Source organism: Monodon monoceros, unplaced genomic scaffold (genome assembly GCF_005190385.1).
Source record: "Monodon monoceros isolate NGI ecotype Baffin Bay Population unplaced genomic scaffold, NGI_Narwhal_1 Super_Scaffold_15, whole genome shotgun sequence".
Classification (NCBI taxonomy): domain Eukaryota; kingdom Metazoa; phylum Chordata; class Mammalia; order Artiodactyla; family Monodontidae; genus Monodon; species Monodon monoceros.
In genome coordinates, this window is record NW_021703771.1 from 9204887 (window position 1) to 9230399 (window position 25513).

The 25513-nt window shown below is 42.7% G+C and overlaps 1 protein-coding gene across 5 annotated transcripts in view; it reads left to right on the plus strand.

Annotated features, from left to right (window-relative positions):
• KCNQ5 (potassium voltage-gated channel subfamily Q member 5) overlaps positions 1-25513 on the plus strand; it is a 577457-nt gene that overhangs the window by 370472 nt on the left and 181472 nt on the right. For all 5 annotated transcript variants that reach the window (XM_029224298.1, XM_029224301.1, XM_029224302.1 and 2 more), the window contains exon 2: positions 6229-6319. In XM_029224298.1, coding sequence (XP_029080131.1) covers positions 6229-6319 — 91 coding nt within the window. The remainder of the gene's footprint in view (positions 1-6228; positions 6320-25513) is intronic.

Genomic DNA, 25513 nt, shown 5'->3' on the forward strand with positions numbered 1-25513 from the left:
GTGTGTGTGTGTGTGTGTGTGTGTGTGTGTGTGTGTGTGTGTGTATGACGTTGCGTAACTTGCTTTATTTTCATATCACTTTAATTCTTGCAAAATGAACCCCTGCTCGAAGCATGACCTTGGCTTCCCAAGTCATGGACATCATCTGTTGCACAAGCCCCCATGATATTTCCAAGTAGAGCTTTCTACCAAAGTAAATCTGGCAAATTGGTTCTTAATTAGCCCACAAAAGCTGATGGTAGTTTTGTTTTTTGTTTTTGCGGTACGCGGGCCTCTCGCTATCGTGGCCTCTCCCGTTGCGGAGCACAGGCTCCGGACGCACAGGCTCAGCAGCCATGGCTCACGGGCCTAGCCGCTCCGCGGCACGTGAGATCTTCCCGGACCGGGGCACGAACCCGTGTCCCCTGCATCGGCAGGCGGGCTCGCAACCACTGCGCCACCAGGGAAGCCCTGATGGTAGTTTTCTGGAATAAACATAGAAGGCTTTGAACTGATAGTATTTTGCATCATAAATGCCCTTCTTCTCCTCTTAGAATAATCTCTGCTTTCTAAAGGACAAAAGGTCTACATCAAAGTGAATTTCCTCAGAAACGAAATATAAATGATTGCTTCAGGCAAAATAAAAGCCAGTAGCTGTTACAGAATAATTTTATGATATCTCAGGATTAATGTATAAAAGAATATTCATATTTTTTCAAGATTATTTTAAAACCTACCTCTAGGGGGAAAATAAACAATTAGGATTAAATATGCGGAAATAAATATCTAAAATGCTCTAGGATCGAAAAAAAAAAAACAAAAACCTTAGCTAAGTTGGTGACCTCCGCCAAATGGGCCATTTTGCAGCTCCCAGCCCCTGGCCTCCTCAGATATCTCCCACCACAGGCTTCTAATTTTTTGTGAGCCATGGGCCCATCATCAGTCTGGTAAAGCCTGTGAACCATTCCTCAGCATAATGTTTTTAAATGCATAAAATACAGGTGATTACAAAAGAAAAAAATTATATTGAAATGCTATTGTTAAAATATTTTAAAAGTTTCTGATATAGTAATACATGTGCTTCTTTATTAATGCGTTAAAAAAACAACTCCCAGCAGTGGGTCTAATAACTACCATAATCTTGCAACAGTGATGCGGCAAAATCAATATTTAAGATGAAACATAACTGTTTCATCTACAGCTGTAAAATGGTATATGAAAATATCAGTGATTTCTCTGAGTGACAGAGTCATGCGTCCTGCTGACGCCATCATGGTTTTTGCCATGGTTTGTGACAAAGACGTAATTTTTCCCCATCAACTTTCACAGCCCCTCAAAATTCCGCAGACCTCTTGGAGGCCTGTGGGCCCTGGATTAAGACACCCCTTGTCCAGTGATTGTTGCCTCTGCTCCCACTTCTGTTCAGCCCACAGACAGGTGGAGAGAGGGCATTGAGAGTACGCACACAGGTGTGGGCCCATCAGGAGCATGGAGATCAGCAGAGCCACACTCAGACCCAGCGGTGCAGGCTGTCCCCTCAGAGACGATGCTGTCAGCCCGGTGCTTCTCCAGCCAGGGAGTCTGTCTCTGACAGGGCCACCAAGAGCCACTTCACAGCAGCGTGAGTCCGTCCTTCTCCATGGTGTCACTCTCCAAGATGAGGAAGTGTCCCCAGATATCCTTTATGCCACTTACCCAAACCTTCTGTGCTCCGTCTGCACTTTCTTCTATTCTCTGTCTACACATTCACTTCCTCCAGGAGAAAAGCACTTCCATATTCCAGCCAGACTTTGTGCCCAGGGTTCAGATGCACAATTCCACGTGGATGTCCAAGACTGGATTTGTCCTCTTCTCCTCAAAATCGGTTTTTCCTCCTCACTCTCCTGACTTTTCCCCTCCTGGCTTGTTAAGAGCATCACCAATAACTATGGACAGACACCTCAGACTTCTCAGCACCCCCTCCCTTCCCAGCCTCTACCCCTGAGCCCAAGAGTTACCAAGTCAGGAAGCTCCTGTGTTCACAGCATCCAGCCTGCCTCTCTGTCCTACCCTCATTTCTGCCAGTGAGTTCACAACGTAACCTGGTCACCATCACTCCCAACCCTGCTTCTCAGGTACTCAGAGACACCCTAACACACACGCCTGCCGACTTATTTTCCCGCAGAGCAACTCTGATGATATTAGCTTCCTGTTCAAAAATGTTCAGTGGTTCCCACTGTCTCCTGAACTAAGGACAGACCCTGACTTACCCACCATGGCCCCAGACTCCCAATTCAGCCACCTGTCTCATCCTGTGCTACAGTTAAGCTCGATAACTTTTTGTTCCATGAAACAGGGAGCAAATACTTTATCTCATTCATATTCTGCCGTGTTGCCTTTCTCCTGTGATACCCTCTTTCTGGAATGTGTTTCTCCAGAAACTTCTCTTGTTGAAACCCAACCGTTCCTTCAAAGACCAGCTCCAGCAACGCCCATATTTGGAGATTGTCTTGATGTGCTTCCATGATTCCCAACTGAAGAGAACCCCTCCCCACTTTCAGGCACTGGGGCATTTCTCCTAGCACGTCTGTCTCTACCCTTTATGATGACCCTGTGTGTTCACCTCACACACGGCACTGGTTCCTTACAGGTAGGGGCTGCTTTGATTTACGCTCGTCCCTCGGTTGTGCTTGGCATGACATCTTTTGCGGACATGTTTTCAGTGGAACCAAGATGATTCCTATGCAAAAAATGAACTTGCAGGAATGACCTGCCTTACGTTTTTCATGAACCACCAGAGGATAAGCTAGCTAGCAGGTGTTCACTCACTCTACCCTGTTGATTACTTAGTGAATTTTGGTGACACTGTACTTGCACCTGGCCTTCACCTAAACAGATGAATGGCCTAGAGTGTCCTTCTCCCCAGCCACCCAGCCGTTGTGCTGACCAACTCCTCCTGGGCCTTCAGGGCTCATTTTGGTCCATACGTGCTTCAGGAAGTCTTCCCAAACCCCAAGTTGGGCTTCGTGGACATTCCACCTGTGCAGTCCTATGGAGCCCAGAACTTTGAAAGGTGCCACACTTGGTGTCATGCTCTGCTGTCACCATCTTGAAATTCTTAATACTTTTTAAACAAAGGGCCCTCACGTTTTCACTTTGCACTCAACTCTACAAGCGAAGTAACCAGTCCCGCCTAATCCCTCCCCCCTTGTGTGTTCCTGGCGTCCCCTGTACCTTCCCTGTCCTTGGAATCATCACGCAGAACTTTAATTTTCTTTTTACATCTGTTTACTACCCTGTATGCCTCAACAGATCCTGAACTCTGAGAAGGCAAGAAAAGAAAATCTTATTTATTGTTATATCCCTGTGGCTCAGCCTGGTATTATATGCTTAATCAATATTTGCTGATTGGACAAGTGGATGAATGGTTGAGGAAAGGAAGGAATTCATTAATGAATGTATTTGTTCATCAAAGCCCCTCAGGCAGCCAGGGCAGTGCAGGTATTTGGCTTGCTGTAGTCAGGTGGGTCCCCATAGAAATAACAGAATTCTAGCACAGAAACTACTCTTACCAGAAAGGGGAGGGTAAGATCAGCTCAAGGAAGAAAATGGGCAAAGTAGTGACATGAAGGGAAAAGATTAAGCAACACGCAAATGTTAATGAAGAAGCCGCTAGCAAAAGGGCTTGTGATGTAGGTCTTTTTGGTTTTTATTGTTTTTGTTTTTTGTTTTTAAATAGGATTTACTGTTTTTTTAAATTAATTTATTTATTTAGGGCTGTGTTGGGTCTTCATTTCTGTGCGAGGGCTTTCTCCAGTTGTGGCGAGCAGGGGCCACTCTTCATCGCGGTGCACAGGCCTCTCACCATCACGGCCTCTCTTGTTGCGGAGCACAGTCTCCAGACGTGCAGGCTCAGTAGTTGTGGCTCACGGGCCCAGTTGCTCTGCAGCATGTGGGATCCTCCCAGACTAGGGCTCGAACCCGTGTCCCGTGCATTAGCAGGCAGACTCTCAACCACTGTGCCACCAGGGAAGCCCCTGTAGGTCTGTTTTGAGCAAACACGGAGATCATGAGGCTGCCGTTGGGATGCCCTTGGAAGAAGGTGTCTTAGTGACTGAGTCATCCCCTGCTTGCTTCTCTGAATGTTTTCTGCTGAACCTGGACTCAGGAGGCATCTACAGATAACAGCTGCTCACTGGAGGCAAACATCTGTCACTCTTTACTTGATGCCACTTCATCCTCCAAACTCCCTCAGTGATCCCTGGATTTCACTTTCTCGTGAGTAGTTCGGGGGTCTGTAGGTGCGCTGGAATTTGATGTCTAGTTTACAATTCCCAGTCTGCTAGGGCCAATTTAAAATATAGTCCAAACAATCCTGAATCATCAGGTACATGAGACAAAAGTATGATGAGTTGTTATTAACTCACGTACCAGGTTTTCTCCGTAGTAGAGTCCTTCCTCCTGAAGGCTTCTGCTGTTCAGAATAACTACCTCCCTCTCAGTTGGAAGAGATAGAGAAGTACCCCCAGAAGTCTTGCTGAGCCAAGAACATCACTGCCGTCCTCCTCTGTGCTCCTCAGCGACACCATGTGGCAACTCAAGGACACACAGTGCTTGAACCCCTCTTCCTGCCAAGCAGCCAGGGACGAGTCACAATATGTTCTTAATTCTCAGTTTCCATATCTGCAAAATGGGAACAATGAGATTTCTACTGCGTACATTTGAGAGGATAATGTGGATAGTGCGTGTGAAAGGGGCTTAGCTCAGTATCTCGCTTATACGAAACCCTCCGAATGTGAGTAATTATCAGCATATCCACTTCGGGTTCTGTGCTGAAATAGATATAAAGAAATAAGGAATACATGGTATCAATCAGGAGTCAGCAAACTTTCCTCTAAAGGCCAGAGAGTAAATATTTCAGTCTTGTGCTTAGAGCACAAGTCTCAGTTCTGCAGTTCTTTTGTGAGCGCAGCCATAGGGAATACACGGGTGAACGGGTGTGGCTGTGTGCCAATAAAACTTTATTGGCCTTGGGCTTCCCTGGTGGCGCGGTGGTTGAGAGTCCGCCTGCTGATGCAGGGGACACGGGTTCGTGCCCCGGTCCAGGAAGATCCCACATGCCGTGGAGCAGCTGGGCCCGTGAGCCATGGCTGCTGACCCTGCGCGTCCGGAGCCTGTGCTCCGCAACGGGAGAGGCCACAACAGTGAGAGGCCCGCGTACCAAAAAAAACAACCACTTTATTGGCCAGATTTGTCCCCAGGCCATAAGTCACCAATCCCTGGCTATCAGCCCTTGGTGGTAGAAAGACGTGCAGATTCATCAGGGCAGGTCAAGAGGAGGCAGAGGCCAGCTGTACTAAAGAACACAGAGCTGATGTTTTATAGGAGATTGTAGAGTAAAAAGTGAGATGGGTACGATGTGAGTAAAAGTAAGAAATGTGACTTTTAGGGAAAATAGCTCAGATATTGGGCTTTTTTTTTTTTGAATTGCAGGATAAGTAACTTCAACTTTAAAACTGAGCCTGCCCTTTTTATTAGACGTTTACTTTGGGAACTCGGCTCCACCCCCCCACTGGACTCCAGAAGTTCCGTATTTCTAGGAATAAAAATGTCTGTAGATGGACTAGTAGAAAATGCTCCCTGTCACTGCAGCACAAGTAGGGCTGGGGGCATTTCTCTAGGGATTTGACCGGAAGGGAATGGAAAGCACATGGGTAGCAGAGGAAGTCATTTTCTATTCTTATTATTACTATAAAGAAATGGCAGATGAGAATCCAGGAACAACATTAGACTCTGAAAAGGAGCCAGTAGCTTAGTAAGCACTTAGAACCCTTGACAGTTCACCAAAGCTGCCGAACGGGGGCGTGAGTCTGCTCCTTTGACAGGAGAGCAGCTACCACTTATGGTCCCGAACAGGAGAACAAAACACATCTGGGCCTTTCAGGACCCCTGCTTGGGAAAGCCCTTTATAGGAAATTTGCAGATTCTTAGCTGTGGACATTTAAGTACAGCACGCAACACACACGCATACATACACATGCACACACACATTTATCCTTCTCATCAGTAAAGTTGCAAAGGAGCCCCATTTGCACTGGACATCACATTGTATTTTGATATTCAAAATGGCTAGTCCCTTTTAGGGCTGTTATGATTTAATCAGTGCCAATTCAAATGGATCTGGTGCTTTAGCCATTAGAAATAAGAACTTAAGTCTGTCATGCTAAGGCAAGTTTCTCATCAAATTTCTCTTTTTCTGTTGTTTTACAGTTTTCTCCTTGTCTTTGGTTGCTTGATTTTGTCAGTGTTTTCCACCATTCCCGAGCACACAAAGTTGGCCTCAAGTTGCCTCTTGATTCTGGTAAGTGAAACATATGAACAAAAATGTACATAAAGTTTACATAATACAAGAATTGTCTATAATATTTATGCAATGCATTTAGTCCCACGAAAAGTTATCTCTAGTAAGAAGAGAGTTTCTGTGAAGTGTAAAAGTTTCAAAGGTCACTGAAACATTTGCCTGCCGTTTTAACCTTTAGTCAATCCCCAAGAATACATAGAAATAGTCTAGATTGCTATTACTTAGCAGTATCATGTGTTACAGTTGCATCGTAAGTAGAAGGCAATACTTGGAAGCAGGTTTAATTATGTTTCTCTATGGTAATAAATTACAAGAAGAATCAGCATCTCTGAGGTCTCTTACAATATTGCTAAAAGTTACAGGGTAGAGAGTGTTTTCCAGTAACCACAATTTAGCAGTAACTATGTATAGTCGGCCAAGAACCATGAGCATATGGCACCTCCTAAGAAAACAGAAGGCTTCATGCTCTTTTCAGCCAGCAGACTGCATTATGAATTTTGCTGCTAATGAAGTTACCTGGTGAGAAGTTCTGCAGTTTGCTCTGTTTCCATTATGCTGTCAATCCTCAACCACAGAGAATTGCTCAGTTCATTTTAAAATGGAAAAATACCCCAAGATATTTTAGTCTGAATTATTCTGGGCCTTTTAAACTCTTATACTTTCTATTACAACTGAACTATAGCGCCGTATACTCAAATCACATCTGATTGAAAGTTTGGTTCATTTACATCCATTTTGACCCACTCACTCGGTTCCAAAAATCAAACTTGACAGTCTCAGGACTGTCTGAATGAACTATAAATTGGAACAACTCACTTTTTCCATAAAACCTGCTTGACTAGAGAGGAAAAGAGAGAACGAGTGGGTGGGGTAAGATGGCCATGTGCCTTAATAAATAGAAATTGGTTATGCACAGCAGTGAGCATTTAATACAAGAAAAGTATTCTTACCTTGAAGGTGGGAAGTGAAGGATGTCAGCCCGTACAACCTGGGCAGCTGCTCTTTCCCCTATGCTCGCAGAGGCTGGTTTGTGGTTAGAGTGCCAAGACTTCATCAAGTCTCTGCCCTGTGACCGGGAGAAATCACTTTTGAACCTGGAACAAATCTGTCCCAATTCGTCTCCATACAAATCGTGCTCAGCGGTATATTGCTAATGTCAAGGTTACTATGTTGAAACCCAAGGTAGAAAACAGATAGACCGAAGAGCCCACTGGAGATTTGTTCCATTTACAAGGTTCCATTCGGGTAGCAAGTGGGCTTTTAGCCTCATGCACCCCTTTGATAACAACAAATGGTCTGAGCCAAGGTCTAAGGCAGAGCTGTCTTTGGGGTACATATACAGAACTACAGCTAGGAATTTTAGATCGAAAATATAAATCTGATTTTTAGACCTGGGAGCATGAAAAACTGGATTTACTGCATGACCGATGATATATATTATGAGTAAATCAAGCATTAAGAATCTTGTAAAAAGGTTTCTTTTATAACCAGGTCAAGAATCCAAAATATGAGGTTTACATCCTCCAAATCTCTGAAATATAAATTCAGTCACTGCTAATGAGTTTCTAAATAATCCAGAGAAACTCACGTTATTCAAAAGCCCAAAGCTGGTTAATATCATGATTTTTAAAACTTCCTGAGCAGTGGACAACTGACCAGAGTTCAGTAACTAGAGTGCATGTGAGCAGATAAAAATGTAGACGTTTTACACATCACTCATCTTTTTTATTTTGCCAGCTTTATTGAGATATAATTGACATATGATATTGTGAAAGTTAAAATGTGTAACGTGACAATTTTATATACATACATATTGCAAAATGACTACCACAGTGAAGTTAGTTAACAGTTCATCACCTCACATGGTTGCCATTGTGTGTGTGTGCATGTGTGTGTGGTGTGTGTGCATGTGTGTGTGTGTGTGTGTGTGTGTGGTGAGAACTCCTAAGATCTACTCTTTTAGCAAAATGGTCAAGTGGACAGTTCAGTACTGTTAGCTATAGGCACCATGCTGCACATTAGATCCTCAGAACTCATTTGTCTTATAACTGGGAGCTTGTACACTTTGACCACCTTCACCCATTTCCTCCACCCACACCTGCACAACCACCAATCTACTGTGTTTCTGCGAGTTCAGGGGTCCCACATAAGTGAAATCATACGGTATTTGTCTTTCGCTTATCTCACTTATTTCACTAAACATAATGCCCTCAAGAGCCATCCATGTTGTCACAAATGGCTAGATTTTGTTCTTTTTATGGCTGAATATTATTCCAATGTGTGTGTGATATATATATCACATCGCATCTTCTTTACCCCTTCATCTGTCCGTGGACACTTCAATTGTCTCCATGTCTTATCTACTGTAAATGGTGCTGCTGTGAACATCGGCATGCGTGCAGCTTTTCGAATTATAGTTTTCTAGGGATGTTTGCCCAGGAGTGGGATCGCAGGATCATATGGTAGTTTTATTTTTTATATTTTGAGGAACCTCCATACTGTTCTCCATAGTGGCTGCACCAATTTACATTCCCACCAACAGTTTAGGAGGGTTCCCTTTTCTCCACATTCTGGCCAACACTTCTCTCTCACTTTTTAATAATAGCCATTCTAACAGGTGTGAGGTGATATCTTATTGTGGTACTGATTTGCGTTTCCCTGATGACTAGTGATGTTGAGTTCTTTTCATATACCCGTTGGCCATCTGTAAGTCTTCTTTTACCCCTCAGTCTTTTTTTTTTCCTCTAATGCCCTTGTTTTTAATCAGGTCTATTGAGATACAATTTACATAGAATAAGCATCACCCATTTTAAGTGTATAGTTTCATGAGTTTTTAGAAACACATATTGTCATGTGTATTAGTTTCTTAGGGCTACTGTAACAAAAGTACCACTGTATATATCATATATATTTCATATATGTCATATATATGATAATTATATACATTATTATGTTGAGTGAAAGAATTAGATATCATAGAGATAGTCTTGTGTTTGGCTTCTTTTACTCAACATAATAATTTTGATATTTATTTGTATATTTTTTAATTGAAGTATAGTTGATTTGCAATGTTGTGTTAGTTTCAGGTGTGCAGCAAAATGATTCATATATATATATATGTATATACTTTTTCATTATGGTTTATTATAGGATATTGAGTATAGTTCCCTGTGCTATACAGCAGGACCTTGTTGTTTATCTATTTTATATATAGTAGTATTTACAGGTTAATCTCAAACTCCTAATTTATCCCTCACCCCTCCTTCCCCTTTGGTAACCATAAGTTTGTTTTTCTGTGTCTGTGAGTTTGTTTCTGTTTTGTAAATAAGTTCATTCGTATCATTTCTTAGATTCCACATATAAGCGCTATCATATGTTTCTTGTCTTTTTCTCGTTTACTTCACTTAATATGATAATCTCTAGGTCCATCCATGTTGCTGCTAATGGCATTATTTCATTCTTTTTTTATGGCTGAGTAATATCCCATTGTATATATGTACCACATTTTCTTTATCCATTCATCTGTTGATGGACATTTAGGTTGCTTCCATGTCTTGGCTATTGTGTATAGTGCTGCTGTGAACATTGGGGTGCGTGTGTCTTTTCAAAATAGAGTTTTCTCTGGATATATGCCCAGGAGTGGGATTGCTGGATCATATGGTAGCTCTATTTTTAGTTTTTTAAGGAACCTCCATAAATTGGCAGTACCAATTTACATTCCTACCAACAATGTAGGAGTATCCCTCAGTCTTGAATGCCTTTAGATTTAGCAAAGTAGAAACCAGTCCTTTTATGCAAGTGAGGCCTTTGTATTAAGCAGTGTAGTAAGTGCTGCAGGTGGATGGTCTCTGAAAGCCGTTGCTACACGGCTTTCTGTAGGGAGAGAGTTTGCGTATCCTCCTGTTTTTTGCTATAGGGATAAATTGTCAAGGTGTATGTTTTAACCCAAAGTGTAATCTTAAAACCTACCTAAAAATATTTGGACTGTGTTGCGGGTCTAAGGTTTTACTGATGTTACTCTTTTCATCAGTGTTTTCTCCAAAGACTGTTGTGTTTTATTTGGACAAAAAAAGATCAAGTATAGCCTTTGTTTTTTTTCTTTTTCTTATTTAGTAATAAACTGGAAAAGCATGTGTATTTTAATTCTTTTCACTATCAGTTCATATAGTTAATTATAAAAGTTCAGTCAGTTGTAGAATACTGGAAAAAGCCAAGAGAAATCTTAATTATTTAGGGACTATTGTATTTATTCTTTTACCATGTGTTTTTGAAACAGTTAATCTGATTTCAGAGTCTGTCTATCCTCTGAATTTAACCAAACAGAATACATAGAACACAATTCTGACTAGCATTGTCTTCAGTTCCCAAGATGAAGCATATCTAAAGAATTGCCATCCAATAGTAATAGGAATGGCTTTTAAATGTCTGCAGCAATTTACAGTAAAGTCACTTTTGTACACTTTTGGTCGCAAATACAGCACAGGTGTAAATTTTGAAGACTTATGTGTAAATCACATATCACAGTTGCATATGTTTTCAAAAGCCTGTCCATTTGAGGGTTTTTTAAACATTTTAAAAGATATTCCCACATTCTAACTAATTCTATTTCTGGCAAGTAGAAGACACCCACGCTTCCGACAGGGAGCGCCTTTAGGCAGACCGGCCCCTGGACAAGCTTCCAGGGTACTCACCTTGATGCTCGCGCTTTCCACTTGTTTCCTTGAGCGCACCAGCATGTTAGGTGCACGTGCCTCCTCGCCTCCTGGGGTCCCCACGGAGTCCTCCGCTTTCTGTCCCCCACCCCAAGGGGAGACTCTCATCGTTCTCATCCAGAACTGCACTCCCCCTGCTAGTGAGTTCAGGAAACCACTTCTCTGTGTCTTGGTTTTCTCATCTGTTAAGAGTGGGTAGTAATACCTGCTACTTCATAAAGTTGCGAGGATTAAATCCCAGTGCTTAGCCCTGGGCTCAGCACAGAGAATGCGTCAAATATTACAGTCACTGGCTCTTCCATATACACTGGAACCTAATGGGGGCACAAGGCCAGTGAACCGGGGGTATTTGAAAAGGCTGCATTTGAGATCATATCGTACTTTTGTAATAGAAAACAAGTATCTCACCACAAACACTGTAAATTACGGCAGCTCTTCACACAGGCGTGTCCATCTAATCAGAAGTGACTCATTGGCACGCATTCAGTGCATGGCTCATGTGCACAATAACCTCTTATGTTGGGTGACTAAGGAAACAGATTTCTACTCTTGTAGTTTTCTGGTAAATGCATCTGATGACCATGCTCATGGCTTTCAAAGCTCTTCCCTCAGTGTCAGCTGTCTGGGTGGACCCCTGCTGAGGGATAGCCCAGGATCTAACAGAGCGGCTTGCTCAGCTCACTCTGGGCACAGAATTTATGAACTCGAGAGGACAATGCAAAGCCGTGTGCCCAAGTGCCAGGGACAGTGAAAAGCTGGTGTTGATTTCCTAGGTTTTGTAAATTCTTCAGAACTGTAAGGGAACTAGCATTTTTTTAAGTACCTTTCACATATCAGACTCCTTGATTTCTTATTAAAACAAAAGAAACCAAAAAAACCTTGCTATGTAAGTATTATTCCTCCCATTTTACCGTACCACGTTGTACAAGAGCCAGGCTGCGTCCCAGGCCTGGCTGCCGCCTCGCACCCTCCTGCGCCTCAGTCGAGACCGATGGGTCTCCCCAGTGTGTTTCCAGGGCTCAGGGAAGCTCTGCCGGCTGAGGCTTCCTTGTGGTTCTGTATATGCCAAGTGATGCCCGCGACCCTCTCATTTAGATTGTTAGTTTCTTTTTTCTTACAGAGTCCATCTACAAAGTTATCACAAATGGGTGTATCCCTTCACACCACTAGCAGTTCTTTGTATCAACAATTCCAGGGCTTCCCTGGTGGTGCAGTGGTTGAGAGTACGCCTGCCGATGCAGGGGACACGGGTTTGTGCCCCGGTCCGGGAAGATCCCACATGCCGTGGAGCGGCTGGGCCCATGAGCCATGGCCGCTGAGCCTGCGCGTCCAGAACCTGTGCTCCGCAACGGGAGAGGCCACAACAGTGAGAGGCCCGCGTACCACCCCCCCCCAAAAAAAATTCCAAATCTGATTTTGTAAACAATCAACAGCCCGATCTGTGGGGTAAACAGTCCCAGCTTGCTTTGTGCAGGTGAGCTGAGCACCGTGCTGGTGAAGGGAGCGCTCCTAGCTCCAGTTAAACTATTGTGGAAAGTTTTGTTTCGGTTTGTTTTGATTTCATGAGCCTGATGTTGTATGTTTCTGCATTTCATATCCCACCTTCTTAACAGCAGTGCTGTTTTGGAGTGCATTTCCTTTGTATTGGATATCTTCTTGTCTTCCAGATTAATTTTATTTAAAGTATTCATTTTGGCCTTTAAATGTAGATTGTCCAACATGATGATTTGTACATATTTCCGGTGACAAATCTTCACCTGATGACTTCTCCTCTTAATGAAAATGGTGTATAGCATTTGCAAAATTTTCACTGAAGGTGGTCATTTCTAAAATTGCCCGCCCACAAGCAGTAAAAGGAATGTCGTTATCAGTTTTAGCAAGAAGAGAGTATCTCAGCGTGTTTGCTCCCCTGCCCTGCTGTGTTAGAAGGGCTCCCAACCACAAGTGGATTGTGCTAAACATCTGGACGAGACTCAAACACATGGTCAGAGATCCAGGTTTTCCCAAACATCTTAGCTGTTTGGCACCTTCTGAATAGAGTTTATGCATATTTGCTGGTTTTGCTTCGTGTAGCAAAGCAAACATGGGTTTGCTGTTTCTGTGCACAATGAATCAGTTCCTGAAATGTGTACAAATCCAACTTAGGCAGATCTAATTATATCTTCAATGCACTAGTGTAGCTTACTATTTAAAGAAAATCTGTAGTGCATTCTTTTGTTAAGTGTAGAGTCCCCCCTGAAAAGCTAATAACTACATAATTAATATATGTTCCATGTTTGTTTTCTTTTTCTAATGTGCTTACACGCGGGGTTTTGTGTTGTTTTGTTTAATTGCTGTACACTACCTATTATGTCACACGGTATTGAAGAATTAGACAGGTTGGTAACCATTTCCCATCTGTCAGTATTGGCAGAGTGGGGAATCAGCCACAGACACATTTACCCATCCTTGCAAAGTAGAAAGGCTTGTGCATAAAATTATACGGATTTGATGTAGAAGATTACATGAGATCTTTACGTTTAAAGCTCTGGCATGAACATCGTAAGGCAGGATAACAGAATGTCAGGACAAGGTTCCGTTCGAGGATCTTCAGTCTTCCATGGGTAGGAGATGTGAAGTGATCAGAACTGAGGAATGAGCAGTGCTCCTGTCTCTTCATCACACCCCTGTAATTTCCTGCAGAAAGCGCTCACAATATCCCAACCAACACTGAAAACTGCCGTTATTTTCCTTTGCTTGTCTTTCATAAAGGCAATTACAAATAAACTTTAAAATGATTCATGGAGGCTAACGACCCTCATCAATCTGCTGATGACTGAAAAGAAGATGCAGGAGCAGTTTGCGCCTACACTGAATCTTAACCGAGAGATAATAATATAGTAGGGGAGTTGCTCTGTGAAGAGTACTTCAGATTCAGAGGGAAGAGTTGTTCAAGTTGAAGATAATGGAATTATGCCTGAACAAGACCATGTCTCTATCCACAAGTAAGGAAGCGAAGAACTTCCGCACTTCCGACATGAGCACCGGTGTCTCACCGGGTGGTCCAGTATGTGTCACAGAACCACTCTGCACGGTTCTGTGCCAGGACATGATGAACAGCCCTCAGCCAGGCCCACACTGACGCTGACCCGCTGTGCCCTTTGACGCCACAAAGGCATATTCAGCCGAGAGGGAAAGAGAGCGACAAGGTGGTGGTAGAGGGTTGCTAGAAAATGATAGAGTCCAAGAGGGGTTGCAGCAGAAGGAAGAACGCCCTTCCCTTACCACCTTTCCAGGTTTAAGTAATTTCCACCGTTTGACACCTGCTCAGACACCTGCTTCTGCCTGGAATGAACTGGCTCTTCCCTCGGCTTCCCTCAGCAGCAGCCGCTTGACGGTGAATCTCCTCCCTTCTTCGTTTACTCCACAGCATTTCAGTGGCTCCCAGTGTCCGTGAGGCTTTTGGGGGGACGCTGAGGACACGGCAATGAGCAAAGCAGGCAAAACTCTGTCCTGGTGGAACGCACATTTGTGTTGGGAAGACATAAGAGTAAACAAATGAACCAGTCAAGTGTTAAAAGTAAAGCAGGAAGGGGCTTCCCTGGTGGCGCAGTGGTTGAGAGTCCGCCTGCCGATACAGTGGACACGGGTTCGTGCCCCGGTCCGGGAAGAACCCACATGCCGCGGAGCGGCTGGGCCCGTGAGCCGTGGCCGCTGAGCCTGCGCGTCCGGAGCCTGTGCTCTACAACAGGAGAGGCCACAACAGTGAGAGGCCCGCGTGCCGCAAAAAAAAAACAAAACAAAAAAAAGTAAAGCAGGAAAAAGGAATAGATAACTGGGTGTTTCCATCGTGTGTTCAGAGAGGTCCACCGGATAGCGTAGCTCCTAGCAGAGACTTTAGTGAGGTGGGGCAACCCGCCGTGCAGCGATTAGAGGAAAGAACGTACCAGGCAGATGGAGCATCCAGGCTAAAAGCCTCGGAAGGACCAGAGGACCAGGATGATGGAGGGAGAGGAAGCCAGAGGGGGCGGAGGAAAGTGAGGCATGGCTCGGACTGTACAGCCCTGGAGCACAGGATCCAAAGCTGACTCAGCAGCAGCACTTCGTACAGTGGGAGCTGGTGGCAAATTATCAAGAAATTTGATGAAAGAAGACACCAAGACGGCCAGTGGTTTAATTGCACAGCATTAGTATTGAAATGTTCACAGTATCATAGATATGGCACCACAATTAAGCCCCAATGCAGTGCCTGACTTAGAATGGACCGGAGTAGGGAGTCACTGGTGCAGCCCTCAGGGGGCAGTCGATGTCATTCCCCCTCTCCTAATTCCCCGGGCTCCGGGCCTTAATTCGCTGCAGTTTTAACTCAATTTACATGAAGTGCCTCCTACCTTCCAGCCCCTGTGCCGGGGACTGGAGCCCCAGATATGAGTAAGGCACTGTCCTGCTCTGGAAGCAGATCTAGAGCACATTCCTGTCTACAGGCTCTGACACAGAAAAAAATGGAAAGCCTTGAAATCATGCGTTTATAGAGAATAAATTATGAAATTAGGAGATGAAAGAAAAATGGGTTAGTTTGACATTTTAATGGGTTAGTCAAATGGGTTAATTTGACATTTTAATTCCCACTTTAACATATATGGACAGAGAGAATAAACCTACCTCAAGTCATTGATTTCTCATGAAAACTATGGATAAGATTACCAAAATCTATTTTCAATATAGGTACTACTGATCACGCTTGTATAGGGAATTTGGGGTTGGAACTATATAAAGGCAAAGGTGGAAGTGATGGGGTGGCCCCTGTTCCTGTGCAGGCCTGTGTCACCCTCAGATATCGAATACTGGGTTGGACTATGGCGGGGGCCCTGTTCCCCTGCAGGCCTCCCTCATGCTCAGATATTGAATATTGGGTTGAAATATGGGGGTTCCCTGTTCCCCTCAGGCCTACCTCATGCTCAGATATTGAATATTGGGTTGAAATATGGGGGTTCCCTGTTCCCCTCAGGCCTACCTCATGCTCAGATATTGAATATTGGGTTGGAATGTGGGGGTCCCTGTTCCCCGTGCAGGCCTATATCAGGGGTCACGATTAAGGTGAAAAGACACATCATACTTCTGCAAAGTAGAGAAAAAATTGCCAAGCTGTAAATGGCAGCTTGACAAACAACATTACAGGCTGGATTCCAGGAGAATGCTGCAGGCCTGGCTTCCTCTGGGCCTGGAAATCATAATGAACCCACAGAACACACTGGAAAATGGAGAACAGAATGGAGACTTGCGAGTGTGGCCAGCCGGCCCTCCAGCTGCGGCTACTGGAGACCACAGGCGTATCGGTGCTGCAAGACCTGCGCATCCGGAGAAACCCTGGACAGCCCCCTCCGGAAACAGAGCAGCGTCAACCAAGACACCCTAGGGTGAGGCCGGGAGTGGAGGAGCACCAGCCCTGGGTGTGCAGGCAGGAGGGGGGACTCACTCTGGCCCCCACTGCCCACCCCTAACTCTCCTGAACTTCACTTCCTTAAATCAGGTGGCATCAAGTACAAATCGACATCAAGTGCAGCCTTCAAAGAAAAGAACAAATCCAGCCTGGCCAGAGGGTGTTCTGCACGGTGCGGGGAGTGGGGGGGGGTGCGGGCATCCTGCCTCTTTGGCCTCTTTGACTTCATGGATGGTGCTAATAATGGGCGAACATGTGACCTGATGACACACCTGTGAATCTGACGGGGGCTGCAGGGTTCTGCCCCACTTGGCCAACCCATCTGCGTGTCTCCTGCAAGCTGCTTCCTGGGTCACTCGCTGGGTTTGCCCTGGGGTCTCCCACAGTGGAGCTTGCATGCTCAGGGTCACTGTAGCCGGGCAGGGATGGGCATCCCACCGCTCAGGCAGGCAAGTGTGTGACCAGGTTGGGAAGCTTGTCTGCTTGTAGAGCCCAAGAAAGAGCTCCGGGCTGCGGTCAGAAAGGGGAAGCATCAGAGGGGACGTTCAGAGGACAAGTGCTTCCTCGAGTCCTCTCTGCAGCCTGAAGGATATCTTTTACCTTGAGCTGCTCATCGATTCATTCATTCATTTATTCACTCATCGAATATTCACTAAGCACCTATCAGGGATGCTGTGAGCCAGAGGCCCTGCCCACAATACACACCAGCTGTACACTGACACTCATACCTTCCCTATCCCTGTCTGTCATAGTTCCTCAAAACCATTTTTCTACTTAAATCAGGTGGAGAATTTTGAGTATTATGCAAATGCAATTTGTTCTCTTTCTTCACAATTCCGTAATGCAAATTGCCTCATATGTGATGCTCAATTGGGTAATGATGTCAACGTAACAGGGAAGTTAAAGATGATTTTTCCCAAACGGCAGCGGCTGAGCATAAAGCACATCCGCCTGGCTGAACGCAGCAAGCCTGAAGGTGCGCACACTGCCATGGCGCCTTCTTTACTTTGGAAACTCACTCTGCCTTGCAAGTGCCTATGGGACGATTCTTCCCAACCTGTGCAAATGACACAAATGTAAAGCGATACATCTTTAGCACCACTGTATTTTGTGCAAACTGCGCCTCTCTACCTGTGACGTGTGATGCGGGGCCCTTGTCTCCAAACCCAGCGGCCTGCACCCTCCCGACACACCCCATCAGGCTCTCTCCACATTGATGTAGGTGACGGCCAAGATTGCTGAAGCAGCTCCCTGTTAAAACTCAACATCTCTTTTTAACTGTACTAATATCTTATTAGGATTGTTGTTTATGTTAGGTTTCTGTTTAGAAAGTTCCATAGGCTCAGAGTGGTTTGCCCTAACTCTATTTCTCTATTTTTATCATAAGCCCTGATCTTTTTACTGAGCAATCTTACCTAAAACCTGGCTTTTTATCGATGCATTTATTTATTTATTTTTAATTGAAGTAGAGTTGATTTACAATGTTGTGTTAGTTTCAAGTGTACAGCAAAGTGATTCAGATATAGATAGATATTCTTCATATTCTTTTCCATTATGGTTTATTATAGGATATTGAATATAGTTCCTTGTGCTATACAGTAGGAACTTGATATTTATCTATTTTATATATAGTAGTTTGTGTCTGTTAATCCCAAATTCCCAATTTATCCCTTGCCCCTTTTCCCCTTTGTAACCATAAGTTTGTTTTCTGTCTGTGAGTCTGTTTCTGTTTTGTAAATAAGTTCATTTGTATCATTTTTCAGATTCCACATATAAGTGATATCATATGGTATTTGTCTTTCTCTTTCTGACTTACTTCACCTAGTATGATAATCTCTAGGTCCATCCATGTTGCTGCAAATGGCATTATTTCATTCTTTTTATGGCTGAGTAATACTCCATTGTATATATGTACCACATCTTCTTTACCCATTCATCTGTTGATGGACATTTAGGTTGTTTCCATGTCTTGGCTATTGTATGTAAACAATGCTGCTATAAACATTGGAATGCATGTATCTTTTTGAATTATAGTTTTCTCCAAATATAGGCTCAGAGTGGGATTGCAAGATCATATGGTAACTCTACTTTTTAGTTTTTTTAAGGAACCTTCATACTGTTTCCACAGTAGCTGCACCAATTTACATTCTCACCAACAGTGTAGGGGGGTTGCCTTTTCTCCACACCCTCTCCAGCATTTCATCAATGCATTTCTTGCACTGTAGTAGGAAAGCTGGTATAAGTGGGTTCGAGTTTATCCGTTCTGCCAATTCAGAAGCACATGCTGCTTTCTGCTCGATAATATGGGCTTTTCAAGTGAAAGGTATCAGAGAATCCTTAGGTCATAAGGATGACATGGGAGGTGTCATTCTTAGGTCAAATAAATCACAGGGATAAAAACCTGTGTCAGATGATGGTTTAGTGTATCCTTCATCCAAATTTTTCTACTCTCCTTTTTATCAAGCTATGTTAAAGAAATCTTTAAGCCTTACAAACCTATTCATCAAAGGTTCAAAATTTTTTTAATTAGCCAAAATTTTAATAAAGGAAACTTTTATGCAGTTTAGATAGAAAAATAATGTTGCTGCAGGTTGAAACAAATTTTAAGACTGTTATAATAGAGCAAATTGAGAATGTTTTATTTAAAATATAAGTTGATTTAATAATCGTAAACTTCATTTTTCGCCTTAACTCTATGAATTTTGACATCTTCTCAGTACATAAAATCTGTAACATTTGGATTACTCTATCTTTTCCTGCTTTTAACTTAAAGTAAAATTCCAAATAATTTTCAGACTTAGAAGATGCAGTTCTTAACCTTGCCGCACACAGCCTTCTCACATCTCTCTGGTGCTTCCTGTTTCTCTAGGCTTATTTCTGCACCAGTTTCCCTTAAAGGTGCCCACACAGGTAGCAATGGGTGTATGCATACCTGTGTGCACATGTGTACACACACACTCACATACTCACAGTCACACTTTACACTACAGCAGTAGCAAATCATTCACACTTTCCAGGAACACTGCCTCTGTGTTTTCACAAATGGTAATTCTTCTATTTGAAAGCCTGGCGCTACCACTTCCCTTCACCACCGTGGTAATTCTTACTCGTTTGTTAAGTCTCATGCCCCCCTCTCCCTGGAAGTTTTCACCGACCCCCCAGGAGCTGTTACACTCCCTTCCTCTGTGTTCTGGGGTCCAGCACAGCTCCCAGGGGGTGGTCTGTAGCAATGGGTGGTTGATAACAGTGTTCACCGTGTTCCAGTATGATCATTGATTTCCAAACATTTTATTTCTGCTAGACTGAAAACTATCTAAGAATCGGAACTACGTGTTAGTGGTCTCTGTATTTCCTAGTTTGTACCACACTGCCTAGCAAGTAGTGGATGCTCAAAAAACGTGCAAATAAACTAAATGACCCAGCCCGCCAATCCAAAGTAACCCAATCCGGTTACATACTCCACATGCAGTCTTGTTTTTTCAGCTCTATGGCATTATCACGATTTTATTTATTTTTTTTCATACTTGTGACTGTTTTTCATTATTGGTTTCTGTCCCCAGAATGCAAACTCCTTAAGAGTGGGCCTTGTTCTATTCACCACTCCCACCCCAATGTCTGGAACAAAACAGGTACTCAATGCCTGGGAGAACAGAGGTGCAAAATAAAGCTATCAGCTGTGCGAAACGAATGAGTAGATGCAGATATTAGCGTATAAATTCAGTGCTCGCATGGAGACATTAAAGTACTCTGGCTCCAATCAGTCTTTTAATTTTAGCAGTATAAAATTCCAAAAACAATTTTTCATCCTTTGGAAGATCTGTAAAGGCAAGTATAATCAAGTGGTGTCGAGCACAAGTTTCAAGATCTAAAATAAAATGACTATTTGCTAACTTTTGCCTCTTTTTTTTCCCCACTCGTCCTCGTTTTCTCCTGAGCTTCAACTACCCTTCTGAATCTGGGATCATCAAATATTTATGTTATTAAAGCAAATACTCTTACGTAATATCAAAGCAGGCTGATCATTAACATAAAACGTGAGTTTGTAGCCAACATTAAAAATGAATAGGATCATGAAACAAGAGAGAGGGGCTTCTCTGGTGGCACAGTGGTTAAGAGTCTGCCTGCTGATGCAGGGGACGCGGGTTCGTGCCCCGGTCCAGGAAGATCCCACATGCCACGGAGCGGCTGGGCCCGTGAGCCATGGCCGCTGAGTCTGCGTGTCCGGAGCCTGTGCTCCGTGGAGGGAGAGGCCACAACAGTGAGAGGCCCATGTCCCCCCCACCAAAAACAAAAACGAGAGTTACTGCAGTGACCAGTTATTCAACACTAACATATTTTAATTACAAAGTCATTTAGCAATGACTGACTCCTTCACTAATGATCTCTAGAGGCAAAAGCAGTAGGGACTAATACCTTCAAACAGCTTCCTATGGTGGTGTTTTAGGTCAACTGCACCTAACCTAAGATGTAGTCATCACTGTCTCCTAGATCTCACGCAATCCGTTATCTATATTTCACTTTGACGCAAAATTTTGCTTTAAACCCTGCACTAAACCAGCATTTCTTTAGTACCTATTATGTTCTAGGCTGTACGCCCTAGCCTCCTCCCTCATCTCATTTGGATTATTCTAACTATCTTTTCCCATTTTTAACCTAAAGTAAAATTTCAAATAATTTTCTGAATTAAAAGACCAAGTTTCTTGCCTGGAGAGAGAAAGAACCAAAAGTGAGTGAGAGAACCAAAAGTAAGTAGAATTAGAAATTATGTGATCCATCAATATGATGGTAAAATAGAAATGGGTAAAAAGAACAATTGGTTACAACAGAGGAAGTGACTGATTCTCCACTGCAAAATGAGGAAGGCTCCAGATGTGGGGACCTTTGAGCAGGGTCTAGAGTCACAAAGGTCTAGGTCAGTCTGGCTCAATTGTAGGGGATTCAGGTTGACAGAGACTCAGAGGAGGGTTGGAACCAAACAGAGAAGAGCCTGGTTTTCTAAAGTAAAGTCATTTGGATTTTATGCTGTAAGTGATGAAAATCATAAGAGGCCTTTAAGCAGCACAATGACCTGATCAAATTTGGTTTTGAGAAAGCTAATTCGGACTGCACCTTGGAGGATAACTGGAATAGGGAAGGAGGAGTGGGGGACAGATCTGTGTGTAAAGGAGTGACCATAAAGTGAGAATATTATTAAAGAGTTTAGGGATAAAATAATGCTATCAACCCCATCTCTCAACCAAATGCTGAGTGCTCCAGATGTTAATAAAAGTATATGTTGATACTGTGACTTAAATGTTGAAATCTTTGAGCATCGAGGAGACTGTTTCAAGCAGTGCTGAGCTGTGCAGAGGAGGTGGTGGGTGACACCTGGGTATGCAGGGTGCTTCTGCCATCTTAGCATCCTCAGGCTGGGGCATGCTTCACACAAGTTGAGTGTGGTTATTTGCTTTGATGATTTTTCCTGTCTGATGGAAAGAGAACCTATTTAAATAATGGTTTTGTTCATCTGAAATACCAGTCTTATAAAAAGTGCCTAGTCACCACAGTTGTTAGAAATTTCCATCTTACAATTTTTTAAAAATTGTTGGCCATCAATGGAAACATAAAAATGAATTCTGGCTCTGGCTAGGGTCAAATCTTGTTGAAATTTTATTTCATGCCCCTATATTTCTGAATATTACTGAGTCAAGAGAAAAAGTAATCCCTCATTTCAGATGGATTTTTCCTGGAGATTTTCCCAAGCAATTAATTCTTCTCTTTGGCTTTCCTGATCTCACCACCAGACAATCCCAAAATTTGGTTTTTATAATCCCCAACTATCATTTGATGACAAAATGGAAGCACACATATTTAGGTAACCTAAAACTTTAAACTATTTTTAAAATAATTATTTTCCTTTGAAATTACTCTGTCCTAATGATGTAAATGTGGATGCCAGTGACTGAACTCTTATAGTGATATTTGCTGCTCAGGTATTTGAACAGATTTGATGTCAGAGGCTTAAGGCAGGAGGCAGGGCCTTGCAGCCAGAAGGGATGAGAACGAGCCCCTGCACACCAGCATACCCACAGCAGTTGATCGGCAACAAAAGAAAGGCCCATGCAGCCACAGAGGGGGTAAAATTGCAGGGTTTTAGAAAGCATTCGAACTTAAAAGATCACCCACATAATCATATATGTCTATATAGATATAGATGTAGTTACATATGAACCCCACAGTAACCACAAACCAATAGTCTATAACTGATACACATGCAAAAAAGAGAGAGAGAGAGAAGGGAATCCAAACATAACTAAAGATAGTCATTAAATCACAAGAGAGCAAAAGAAGAAGAAAGGAAAAAAACAAGAACTATGAAACAACCAAAAAACCATGAACAAAATGGAAATAAGTACATAGCTATCAGTATTACTTTAAATGTAAATGGACTAAATGCTACAATCAGAAGACAAAGAGTGACTGAATGGATACAAAACAAGACCCATATATATGCTGCCTTCAGGAGACTCACGTCAGCTCTAAAGATGCACACAGACTGAAAGTGAAGGGGATGGAAAAATGTACTCCATGCAAATGGAAACAAAAAGAAAGCAATACTCATATCAGACAAAATAGACTTTAAAATAAAGACTGTAACAAGAGACAAAGACGGACATTACATAATGATAAAGGGATCAATCCAACAAGAAGCTGTAACAATTATAAATATATATGCACCCAAGAAAGGAGCAACTGATTACATAAAGCAAATACCAACAAACATAAAGGGAGAAATTGACAGTAACACAATAATAGTAGGGGACATTAACACCCCACTTACATCAATGGACAGATCATTCAGACAGAAAACTAATAAGGAAACGTTGACCTTTAATGACACATTAGGCCACACAGGCTTGATAGATACATATGTAGAACATTCGACCAAAAGCAGCAAAATACACATTCTTTTCAAGTGTGTATGGAACATTCTCCAAGATAGATCACAAGCTAGGCATGTCTCAGTAAATTTAGGAGAACTGAAATCATATCAAGCATCTTTCCCAACCACAATGGTACGAGAATAGAAATCAACTATAAGAAAAAAAATGCAAAAAATACAAACACATGGAGGCTAAACAATACTACTGAACAACTAATGTGTCACTGAAGAAATCAAAGAGGAAATCGGAAAATACCTGGAGACAAAGGAAAATGGTAACACAGTGATTCAAAATCTATAGGATACAGCAAAAGCAGTTTTAAGAGGGAATTTTATACAAACCTACCTCATGAAACAAGAAGCAATGTACCTCAACATAATAAAGGCCATGTAAACCAGCATCAAACCCACAGCTTTCAGCATGCTAAAAGCATTTCCTCTAAGATCAGGAACAAGACAAGGATGCCCACTCTCACCACTTTTATTCAACATATTATTGGCACTCCAAGCCACAACAATCTGGCAAGAAAAAGAAATAAAAGGAATCCAAATTAGAAGGAAAAGCAAAACTGTCACGATTTAGAGATGACATGAAACTATAATTAGAATATTCTAAAGAGGCCATCAAAAAAACTATTAAAATTACTCAGTGAGCTCAGTAAAGTTGCAGGATACAAATTAAGGTACAGAAATCTTTTGTATTTCTATACACTAGCAATGAACTATCAGAAAGAACAACTAAGAAAACAATCCCATTTACGATAGCATCTAAAATAATAAAATACCTAGGAATAAATCTAACCAAGGAGATAACAGACCTGTACTAGGAAACTATAAGAATTGATGGAAGAAACTTCAGATGACAGAAACAAATGGAAACATACACCTTGCTCATGGATTGGAAGAATTAATTTGTTAAAATGCCCAGACTACACAAGGCAGTCTACAGATTCAGTGAAATCACTATCAAAATTCCAATGGCATGTTTCACAGAATTACAGCAGATAATTCTAAAATTTGTATGAAAACACAAAAGACTCTGAGTAGCCAAAACAATTTTGAGAAAGAAAAACAAAGTTGGAGGTATCATGCTCCCTCATTTCAAACTATACTGCAAAGCTACAGTAAGCAAACAGTATGGTACCAGCAAAGAAACAGACACATAGATCAATGGAACAGAATAGAGAGCCCAGAAATGAACCCACACTTATGGGGTCAATTAATCTACAACAAAAAAACCAAGAATATACAATGGGAAGAAGACAGCATCTTCAGTAAATGGTGTTGGGAAAACTGGACAGCTACATGCAAAAGAATCAGACTGAACTACTTTCTCACACCATATGGAAAAATAAACTCAAAATGGATGAAAGACTTAAATGTCAGACCTGAAACCATAAAACTCCTAGAAGAAAACATATGCAGTGCGCTCTTTGACATTCATGTTAGCAATGTTTATTTGGATATGTCTCCTCTGGCAAGGGAAATAAAAACAAAAATAAACAAGTGCTACATCAGACTAAAAAAGCTTCTGCACAGTGAAGGAAACAATCAACAGAATGAAAGTGCAGGATTGGTTCAAGATGGCGGAGTGGAAGGACGTGCACTCCCTCTTGCAAGAACACCGGTATCACAACTAACTGCTGAACAATCATCAACAGGAAGACACTGGAACTCACCAAAAAAACATACCCCACATCCAAGGACAAAAGAGAAGTCACAAAGAGATGGTGGGGGGGTGCAATCACAATAAAATCAAATCCCATAACTGCTGGGTGGGTGACTCACAAACTGGAGAACACATACCACAGAAGACCACCCACTGGAGTGAAGGTTCTGAGCCCCACATCAAGGCTTCCCAAACTGGGGGTCTGGCAACGGGAGGAGGAATTCCTAGAGAATCAGACTTTGAAGCCTGGTGGGATTTGATTGCAGGACTTCGACAGGACTGGGGGAAACAGAGACTCCACTCTTGGAGGGCACACACAAAGTAGTGTGCGCATTGGGACCCAGGGGAAGGAGCAGTGACGCCATAGGAGACTGAACCAGACCAACTGCTAGTGTTGGAGGGTCTCCTGCAGAGGCGGGGGAAGGCTGTAACTCGCCACGGGGACAAGGACACTGACAGCAGAAGTTCTGGG